Source organism: Leopardus geoffroyi, chromosome A3, assembly GCF_018350155.1.
Source record: "Leopardus geoffroyi isolate Oge1 chromosome A3, O.geoffroyi_Oge1_pat1.0, whole genome shotgun sequence".
In the NCBI taxonomy this organism is placed as follows: domain Eukaryota; kingdom Metazoa; phylum Chordata; class Mammalia; order Carnivora; family Felidae; genus Leopardus; species Leopardus geoffroyi.
In genome coordinates, this window is record NC_059336.1 from 31,597,092 (window position 1) to 31,608,160 (window position 11,069).

Here is an 11,069-nt window from a genome sequence, read left to right on the forward strand (position 1 = left end):
CTTATACGTGTGAGGGACGCGCCCCGGTTACAGAGGACGCGAAGCTAAGATCAGCAAAACACCACCCAGACAAGAACCTCAAGGCTCCCACCTCTAGCCTCCGGCTACCAGTTTTACCTTTAGGTTCCTGAGCGCCAGCGCCAGCCGACCAAAGTCAGGCCCGAGCTGCCATTGGCTAGTCTCCTTCGGAAACACACGCCTTTTCCCGCCTCCTCACGTTGATAGTCCAATGCACGCCTCTCCGCTCCTCTCCGGTCCTCTCGGCCCCGCCCCTACCGCCCCGCCTCCCTGGCGGATTCGCGCCATTGGTGGGTCTCTGGGGCCGTGATGGTGGCGGTGCGCGTGCGCGCTCGCTCCAGGGCCGCCCTTTCAAGAGGAGCTAGCGGGCGGGTGGTGGAGCAGGCTGACCGTGCTTCGCCTGGGTGAAAGGGCGGCGGCAGCACTGGGCGGGGCAGAGTTCCACTGCGGGCGGCAGGGCTGCGGTGGGTCCTGCAAGCGGCTCAGGCGGGGCGGGGCCGGCCCAGCGGAGTCCGCGCGCGCCCGCACTGAGCTGCCTGCTCCGGCGGCTGCGCTGCTCGCCTGCTGCGGCGTCGCGCCGGGGTCTCCAAGCATGACCGAGCTGAGGCAGAGAGCGGTCCGCGAACCGGACGCACCGCCAGAGGACAAGGTAGCGGCGGCGTCGGAGTGGGTGCGGATGGGCAGCGGCGTCCCCCGCAGGTTCGCGGGGCGGGGGGGCTCGCTGGGGGTCGTCTGGCTCTCTGACCCTTTGTCGTGGCCCACGGCGGCCCCGGGCCTGGGTAGCGCCCAGGGTCTTTTGGTGGGGGCCCCGGCAGAGCGCGCATCAGGGGGCGGAAGGTCCGGGCCCCGGGATCTGGTTGGGGGGTGGCATCTCCCGGGCGCAGGAGGGAGCGCGCGGGAGGTTGCGCGCGGCCACCTGCCTCGCAGGGTTGGTTGGGGTCCCCTTCCAGTCTCTCACCTCCCCGAGGCCTTCCTGGTGTGGAGACGTCAAGACCCCGTAAAGCCTTCTTTGGCAGGAGACTCCCCTGAGTTCGTCTGAGGCTCTCTGCTCTCCTTTAAAATGTTATTTGGGCAGGGAGGCGGCTATCAAGACAAGGCCATGGGCTTTGCTTCTTAGGAGATTTAAATCCTTTCTTGAAAGTTGAATCCCGTGGCTTTCAATTAAGCAGAGAAGTCTCTTGACTCACGTTCAGCAGGTGATGGAAGGTATACTCCCCGTATATCTTCCTTCCTTCGAGAGTGGGCATTGATGGGTTAGAGCAGGAAGGTAAAAAAAGAGGCCATCTTGGTGGGGATGCAGCTGGTTGGGGGGTGAGGGATGAGGGGAGTCGACACCTCCGACTGAAGTGCAAGATTTGTGTAGGGGAGCTGAGGAAGGTGGAGAGTGATTTGTTCTGTGGAGGTGGAATGACAGCCTAAGGATTGGGACTTCGCGGTAGTATTTCAAGCTTCAGGAGCAGTGTATTTGGTAAATTCATCTGCCAGTGATGTGTAGAATGGACCGGGGGAGCCTGGGCCGGAATCGAAGACACTGGTTAACTTGGAGGTTGTCAGTGTGTGACCTGCACATGTTTGCTTTGGTTGACGTGCTATTTCAAAAACCAGAAGGCTTCTCCCAACTGTCTGAACTTCGGGCCTGTGTGGGGAGTTGGAGGGTCTGCCGTCATATTCCCACCTGATTAACGTGGGGCTGGAGCTGAGGAACAGCAGTTCCCACCAATCCCTGTTGCCCTACACCAGGCCTACAGCACCCACTTATGTATGTTGCTTGCATGGTAACTGGAGGAAAGGGGCATTAGGGAGACGCCAGGAAGGAGGAAGAAAACACAAGATTTGGTGACAGTGTCAACAGAGCAGTTACACTAGGAACTAGGAGTTCTTGACAGTGGATCGTCCAAGGGCAAATTTTGGAGAAAATTTAGGGCTTCAGCGGAAGTTTAGGAGTCACTTGCAGGGAAACGGTACTTTGAAGTCTCTTTATCTTCCCATTAAATGTTCTGGTTGGGCCTAAAAGAACTCTGTGCTACCCTGCATGTACTAGTTGGTGAATATTCAAATGTTTGTAGGTGTGTAGCCCTGTTTAAGGGTGAGAGATCAGACCTCATGTTAATGGGACTTTGTGGCCTAAAAGGTGGGAAGAGAGGGAGATGAAAAGAAGGCATGATAGCCAGCGGGCTATAATTTTTGAAAAGCTATTTGTAATAGACGTACTTACTGGTGAAAACAAAACCGCCTACCCACGACCCTTGGGATTATGAGGTGAAAGTTTTTAGCCTCCCCACCCAACTCCTTGGGTCCACCTCCCAGAGAAAAAGTGCCGGTTGAGTCTTAATTGCTTTCTCCTTCCTTGTTTTTAGGTAGGGAGGACAGGAGGAGCTGTCCAGCTAAAGATACCTTAAATTTTCACAGCTGCACTTAAGCCACTTATACAATGACAATGCCTGGGGTGGTGAGCTCCACAGGCTACTGCATTCAGTTAAAAGCTGATTGATGTAGTCCATTAGCCCAGAACAGGGCACTCAGCTCCTCACCCAGTCGCTCAGTATTTCTGAACTGTCACGTATGGTGTTTTTAATAATAAAGGTACAGTTTAACAACCGTGAAATGTTTTCTTTGCCTTAGATGAATGCATATAGTAGAATCTTTAATAATATTTACTCTATTTCAGAGTTTGAAACACCTATTTCCGTGACTCTGGCTTTGTTGATATTCTTGTGTTAAAACAAAATTAGAAGTAATAAAACAAGTATATCTCTTTAAAAAAAAATGAATTGTGAAATGAGGACTTTCTTATTTCATGGTAGAAGAATCCAGAAAATAATACCAGGTCAATTCATTAAAAGAACTGGAACAAATTTAAAAGGCTCTTTAAAATGTTCCAGTTGCTTAACGGTTGTGGCAAAATTGTTTTGTAAATAAGCAATCATTAGTTTCAAAATAATCTGGAGAATGTGTTTATTAGAAGTCAGAAGGTATTTTGTTATATTTAGCATCCTAGAATGGAATTTTCAAAGCCAATTGCTAATAAAGGAAATGTTTTCCTCTGGGAGCCGTGCTTATAATTTTAAAGTCCCAAAAGCACAGTATTGTTGCCAAATTTAAGAAACTTGGAATTTAAGCTTTGGGAATGATCCTCTTTCCGCCCAACCACGTTTTTCCAATGGAGGTTAGAAAAGAAAAGGATGAAACGTGGGCCAAAAGATTGGCATCTTAAAATTTATGTTTGGGTTGACATTTCAGGAGACTTTGTTTTGAAGGTTAGAGTGAAGGCTGCTGTATTTAGGTGCTAGAGTGCTACTTAAATTAGAGCTTTACTTGTTTCAAAGCTTCCTTTGATGGATGAAACCAGAATGGGGAGGAAATAGTGACATCATTTGGAAAGGGGCTGTGCTACTTTGAGCACAGCAGGGTAACTCTGAGCAAGGCACTTGTATAAACACCTCAGTTTGTCCATTCCTAAAATGGGGGTGAGTGATAAAATTAGTATGTGCTTCATAGGATATTCCTGTGGATTAAATGAATATGCATGTTACGTAGGGTAGGGCAGGAATTGTCACATTGTGATAATGGGTTAGCTAATGTTGTCTTTGGCTAAAATACAGTTTTATAGAAAAAATCTTCACCTTCCACTCTTGTAAGATAATTAAATCATCAAGTTATGAATTTTTGGAGTAGTCTTTCCCTGTTCATCACTTTTTAAGGAAAGTGTTAACAGATAGGGCTTGGCCTTCCTTCACCTATCTTTTTTTTTTTTTTTTTTTTTTTTTTTAAATTTTTTTTTCAACGTTTATTATTTTTGGGACAGAGAGAGACAGAGCATGAACGGGGGAGGGGCAGAGAGAGAGGGAGACACAGAATCGATAACAGGCTCCAGGCTCTGAGCCATCAGCCCAGAGCCCGACGCGGGGCTCGAACTCACGGGCCGCGAGATCGTGACCTGGCTGAAGTCGGACGCTCAACCGACTGCGCCACCCAGGCGCCCCGCTTCACCTATCTTTTGACTTCATTTTCTTTTTTTTTTTTTTTTTAATTTTTTTTTTTTCAACGTTTATTTATTTTTGGGACAGAGAGAGACAGAGCATGAGCGGGGGAGGGGCAGAGAGAGAGGGAGACACAGAATCGGAAACAGGCTCCAGGCTCTGAGCCATCAGCCCTGAGCCTGACGCGGGGCTCGAACTACCGGACCGCGAGATCGTGACCTGGCTGAAGTCGGACGCTTAACCGACTGCGCCACCCAGGCGCCCCTTGACTTCCATTTTCTTGCTGAATTTTTCAGTGCTCAGAAACACAGGCTGTAGAGGCAGCATCGCTATATGCAATTATCTTCCCTTTACTGCACTAACTATAATATGTTTTAGGACAGTGGTTAGTAATTAAAAATGTTTTTCTGATTTTTTAAAAAATGTTTATTTATTTTGAGAGAGCACGCAAGCGCCCTTGAGTGGGGGTGGGGGTGAAGGAAGGAGGGTCAGAGAGAGGGAGAGAGAGAGAATCCCAAGCAGGCTCTGCGTTGTCAGCACAGGTCCTGATACTGGGCTCGATCCTACAAACCGTGAGATCATGACCTGAACAAAATCAAGAGTCAGATGCTTAGCTGGCATGCAGGCTCCCCTGTTTTTCTGATTTTTAAGAGTGAACTACTGAAATAACATCTTATTTTAAGAGCTATAAAACTACAGATGTAGGAGAAATGCTGTATTTCAACTTTTTTTTTTTTTTTAACATTGAGAAATACTTTGGTATTGAAAAATCAGTAAACTTTAACTATGGTCCTTCTTCTTTTGTTTTTTTTTTTTACGTTCATTTCTGAGAGACAGAGACAGAGAGCACGAGTTGGGGAGGGGCAGAGAGGGAAGGAGACACAGAACCTAAGCAGGTTCCAGGCTCTGAGCTGTCAGCACAGAGCCCAATGCGGGGCTCGAACTCACAAGCCGTGAGATCACGACCTGAGCCGAAGTCAGACACTTAACTGACTAAGCCACCAAGGTGCCCCTCGACTATGGCTCTTAAACAGGGAGAGAAGGTGCAAGATTTGCCATATAACCTGCCATTTTAAGTTTCTTATTTATGTTGATCAAACTGTAATTTTAAAAGCTCAATTACCTCCCATTTTATGACTACTCAATATTAATTTTTTTAAAAAGCTAATTTTGAGGCACTTAGCTGGCTCAGTAGGTAGAGCGTGTGACTCTTGATCTCAGAGTTGTTAAGTTTGAGCCCTACTCTTGGTGTAGAAATTTACTTAAAATCTTTTTTTGTTTAAAAAGCTAATTTTGGGGGCGCGTGGGTGGCTCAGTCGGTTAAGCGTCTGACTTCGGCTCAGGTCATGATCTCACCATTGGTGGGTTCGAGCCCCAAGTCGGGCTCTGTGCTGACAGCTCAGATCCTGGACCCTGCTTTGGATTCTCTCACTGCTCCTCCCCCACTCACACTCTGTCTCTCTCTCTGCTCCTCCCCCACTCACGCTCTCTCTCTCTCAAAAATAAACATTTAAAAAAAATAGCTGATTTTGTTTGAAATGTTTTGTGTTTGCACACATTTGTGATATTTCATTAGAAGAATTTATATCTTTTAAAAAGTTTAAATTATTCTCATTGGGTGTTAGATAACATGCCCAGATATCACCTGTTTTTCTTATGTGGCTATAAAAATCAGAAAAATAGCAATATTTTTCAATGTGTGTGTGTATAAGTATATATATGTATGAAAATTCTCAAATGTGGAGATTCTGAGGGAAAAAAATTGGCAGAAAAAGTTGATTAGGCCTAGTTTTCCCCGTTACTGGATGACTGGTGATTTCTAGATTTTGAAGCCCATCCTTTGGGGGAGCCATTTGGGTATCCTTGGAAGGAGCTCCCGGCGTGGTGTGGGCTTCTCCCTCTGAGCTGTCTATGAGCCTGCTTTCCGGATGATGACTCATAGTATCGGAACTGTCTGTTCCAGCAGTAATCAGTCACTCAGTATTCAACATACCTTCTCCTTAGAACATCCCCTGAATCCAGGGTCTGCTGTGTTCAGTCTTTGTTGTCTCTGAGGGAGGAGGGCTGGTGTCTGTGTTCGTGAAGAAAATGTTCAGGATTTTATACTGGTTTGGGCTCCAAATATTTGGAGAAATCTAACTTTGCCCCCAAATGAATCTTGTAACTAATTTCACAGTTGCAAAAGGATGCAAATGATCCTCCTTTAAACTGTTTGAAAGAATGTGAGCATCAATACGGTAGCCCCCCACCCCCCATCTGCAGGGGACGTGTTTCAGGACCCTAGTGGATGCCCACAACTACAGATCTCACCGAACCCTGTATATACTGTGTTTTTTACTGTACGTACATACCTATGCTAAAGCTTAATTTGTACATTAGGTGCAGTAAGAGATTAACAACAGTGTTAAAATAGAATAATTATAGCCACGTACTATCATAAAAGTTACATGTGTTCTTTCTCTCAAAATACTGTTCTGTACTTGCCCTTCTTGTGACAATGTGAGATGATAAAACGTCAACGTGATGAGGCGCAGTGAGGTGAATGATGTAGGCACTGTGACTTGGCAGTTGGCTACTGTTGACCTTTTGACGATACCTCAGGAGGATCGCCTGCTTCCAGACCCTGGTTGACTGCGGGTAACTGGGACCTCGGAAGGCAAAACTGCAGACTAGGGGCTACTGTGTTTCTGATTTGCGCGCCCTTCCATCCGTTCTCGGATCCACCCAGGCGGAGTATGTTGAACTTGTTGGCAGACTTGCAGAGTAACTCTCCTGCACACAGCTTCTTGTTCCCTGTGCTCTGACAGCCTCCCTGACTTTCCTGACTGGTGCTGGAGGCTGCTGGGTGTGAGAAAGCATGGCCTTTCGTGTGCTGTACTGCCTCTGGTTTGTGAAAGAGACATAGAGACCCTGACTCTTGACGGGTATTTTTGCCAGGGTCTTTTTGGAAAAATACGAATTTGTTCCCGACATTGGGCAGAGTTCTTGCCTTCCAAGCCTTGTCGCGTGGTGGTGCAATGCCAGTGATGGTAGGCTGGTTCCACTAGGCAGCTCGCCCTGCTGGTCCCTGATCTTTGTTCTTCTGCTGTTTGCCCCAGCAGTGGGGATGGCATAGGGCCCATTCAGTTGAGTGACCTTTTCAAGACCTTATTGTGTCATTTTGACTGGACAGTGCATGGTTCAGAATTCAAAAGGTGCAAAGGGTACACTGTGACTTGCAGCTTCGCTCCTACCCAGTTCTCCGCAGAGGCAGCCTCTCGAGCCAGGTTGTGGGGCTCCTGAATGCCTGCTGTTGGTGCGGGACCTGAGAGGTCTTTCCAAAGTCGGATGTCCTTTGTATTAGGGTCACCACAGGGCCAGCCTGGGCTTCTCTGGAGACTCCGCTGTGTTTTTGAAAGAGCCCTCGAGACTAGGATTTCCTGACAATGCTCTCTGCTCCTGGGTCTCTGATGTTGAGAGGATCTCTGTCATTGACCCCAGATTCCTCAGTGGGTGATTCTCAGAGCCTCCTCCCCACAATCTGTGTCCTGCTAGTCCTGGTGGTTCCAGTGGCTTGGAGGACATTCCCCAGTGCATATCCCTTAATCAGTGACTATCTCAAATCTGACTTGTCTAGGGGCGCCTGGGTGGCGCAGTCGGTTAAGCGTCCGACTTCAGCCAGGTCACGATCTCGCGGCCCGTGAGTTCGAGCCCCGCGTCAGGCTCTGGGCTGATGGCTCAGAGCCTGGAGCCTGTTTCCGATTCTGTGTCTCCCTCTCTCTCTGCCCCTCCCCCGTTCATGCTCTGTCTCTCTCTGTCCCAAAAATAAATAAACGTTGAAAAAAAAAAAAAAAATCTGACTTGTCTTGTTCTAGACATTGAGCCTCCTTCTGTCTCCTGTGCAAGTAGAATCCTATCTCTGAGTTGCTCCAGCTTAAAATCTGTTGGTCCCAGTGTCTCTGCTCCCTCACCGCATCTAGGTCACAGGTTCTACCCAGGTGTTACCCAGATTCCTTACCTGTTGCTCTTGTGTATTTCACATAGTTCAGCAGTATTGTGAACCCTTCTAATTGAGCTCCGTTCTTTCAGAATTTGCATGGTCGGTTCTAGTCCATCTGTCCTTTCTGTCCTCTGACAGCTCTGAAACCATTCTGTAAATTACAGGGGAAAAAAGAATGCTGGCCCCTTTTTCAGATCTCTTAAACTTGGTCCTTCATAGCCTTCTCTCTTAACTGGTCCCTCCTCTTGCTTGGTGACCCTGTGGTATCAGTCTTGGCTCTTGCTGTCTCCAACCCCTGAATTGTGCTCTTTCTCTACACTCTACCTATTTAAATCTTATTTTCTCAAAATCCATTTTGGATCTTCTCCATCTCAATACTTTACCAGGCATATATTTATTGTAGAAATCACAGAAATGTATACATAGGAGAACAAAATCCATCTGTAATCCTGTAATGCAGAGAAACAACCATTGTTCAAATGCATGTTGCTACACATGTCTGTAATTGTAGTTACCATGTATGATCTGATAGCTTCCTTTTTTATGCTGTCAGAAGCATTTTCCCACATCGTTAAGGTTCATTAAGTTCTTTGTAAACAATATATCAAACTTTTTCTCATTATGAAAGAAACAGATGGAAATAAAAGATATTCATTGTAGAAGCACCAAAAAGAAAAGAAATCACCTTCAGCCTGCCATTCAGAGATAACCAACCACTGTTGGTGTTTTGGTGTATAGCCTTTCTTTTTATACACATTGCACCTTCCTGTATTATATATACTACTGTTTTATAACTCCGTTTTACTTAAGAATATGCCGTAAACATTTTCAAGTCTTTAAACAATGAACCAGTGTCCTTTCTTTGGCCATGTGTCATTTCATTGTGTGGCTGTACCTTAACTTATCGAACCAATCAGGCTCTTAAGTTGTTTTAAGTGTTTTTGCTATTGTAAGCATGCTGCAGGAAGTACCCTTGTTAAAACAAAACAACACAAAAAACCCTTTCTGCACTTGCATAAAACCCTTTCTGCACTTAGATAAGTTCTATGTTTAGAACTGCTGATTCAAAAAGGGATGTACGTTGTCTAAGCTTTTGACACAATTAATATGTTTCCTTCCTGCAGTAAATTTGTAGCACTCTAACTTCATGAGAGTGTCTATCTCTGTGGTCTCTCCTCTCCCACAGAGACATACGGAGTATTTATTTGTTTCCTGATCTTAGAAGAGGCATTATAGCCTAGTGATTATAAGCACGGACTCCTAGTTGGACTGCTTGGTTTATAACTTGGCTCCCCCAATAATTTGCCTCAGTTTTCTCATCTGGATAATGGGGCTTAGAATGGGGTTTGAGACATTATCATGCTTTTCCCATAGGAACTGTACCTTAGAGTAACCAAATAGTTGATTAGAAGTTTCTCTTTACAGCCCCCCCCCCCCCCCCCCCCCCCCCCCCCCCCCCCCCCCCGGTGGCTCAGTTAAGCCTCCGACTTGGCTCAGGTCATGATCTCATTGCTTTGTGAGTTGAAGCCCTGTGTCAGGCTCTGTGCTGACAGCTCAGAGCCTGGAGCCTGCTTCAGATTCTGTCTTCCTCTCTCTGTGCCCCTTCCCTGTTGGCGCGTGCTCTCTCTCTCTCAAAAATAAATAAGCATTAAAAAAAAAGAAGTTTCTTTTTATTGGATAAATAAATGGAAAAGGAGTTATAGAATATTAATATATTCAACTCCCCATTGAATTGATAGAATGAGACCATAACCATCAATGCTGCTACCATGACAGAGAAAGCCAGACATTGTGGATCTCCTGATGGAAGTACACAGTACTACTGATGGAGGAATCTTGTCCAAAAATCATACCTGAGCCTGATCAAGACTTTAGTTCTAAGTGCTAGGTGACAGGAAATTCAAAGGACAGGAGAACACGTTGAAAAACACCACTGGACAAATGACCTGGTTACTTTAAAAAATACATGGCAAGAGACATCTTGACCCACTTAAAAAAAGGGTGTGTGTGTGTGTGAGCAATAGATATGATAAAACCTACAGATTAAAAGACTTAAGGCATGTTAATGATTTCCGGACCTCGTTTGGATCCTGATTTAATGAAACTGCTATGAAAAGAAAAGAATTGAAAATTTTGTGTAAATTTGAATATTGGAGATTTAATATAAAGGAATTATGAATTTTTATAGGTATGATAATGGTATAGTGGTATTTAAAAGTCCCTAATGAAAACACTAACTATAAAAGAAACAATCTATAAATAGAGCTACCTTAAAATTAAGAACTTCTGTTTATTAAACTAAATGAAAAGGAAGTCTACAGATGAGAAGATATTTATAAAAAAAAAATACTTGACACAAGACTCATATCCAGAATCTACATAAATAATTTCAACAAAATGAACATGTAAAAAAGACAACTCAGTTTTAAAAAGGCTCTTTAGACGGTCAATAAATATATGAAAATGTGCTCAACATCATTAGCCACAATGAGATTTCCACTGCACACCCACCAGCATGGCTGGGATTAAGAAAACTGAAAATACTAAGGGACGGCACGTACGTGGAGTTCATATACTGTTTGGGATAGTATAAACTGGTACAATTACTCTGGGAAACTGTTTGGCAGATACTTACTAATGCCTATTTTATACACAAATCTTACGACCTAGGATAGATCCTAGGTGATTACCTGATAGAAATCTGTATATAATGTTCACTGAAAGATAAGTTCTAGAATATTGAAAGCAGTGTTCTTGGTAGTAGCCCCAGCCTGCAAACCACCCAAATTGGGAATAATGCTGCCATAAACATGGGTGTACAAGTATCTGTTGGGATCTCTGCTTTCAGTTATTTTGGGCAGAGACCCCAAAGTGGAATTGCCGGATCATACTGTAATTCTGTGTTTAATATTTTTAGGAACCGCCACATTGGTGTATTCTTGTATTTTAGGGATTTCTGTTTTAATTTCCAATAATGGCAAATATTGATGCATATAACCTACATAGAGAACTATTGAGGTCCTCAGTAATTAAGAGTGTAAAGAGGTCCTGAGAATTAAAAAACAAAACAAAACAAAAAAAAAATCAAGAAC

At 45.0% G+C, this 11,069-nt stretch overlaps 1 protein-coding gene across 1 annotated transcript in view; it reads left to right on the top strand.

Moving 5' to 3' along the window:
- Positions 1-310: 310 nt before the first annotated feature.
- Positions 311-11,069, top strand: part of CDS2 (CDP-diacylglycerol synthase 2) — a 56,732-nt gene continuing 45,973 nt past the window's right edge. The window contains exon 1 of the mRNA XM_045445234.1: positions 311-667. Coding sequence (XP_045301190.1) covers positions 611-667 — 57 coding nt within the window. The 5' untranslated portion in view covers positions 311-610. The remainder of the gene's footprint in view (positions 668-11,069) is intronic.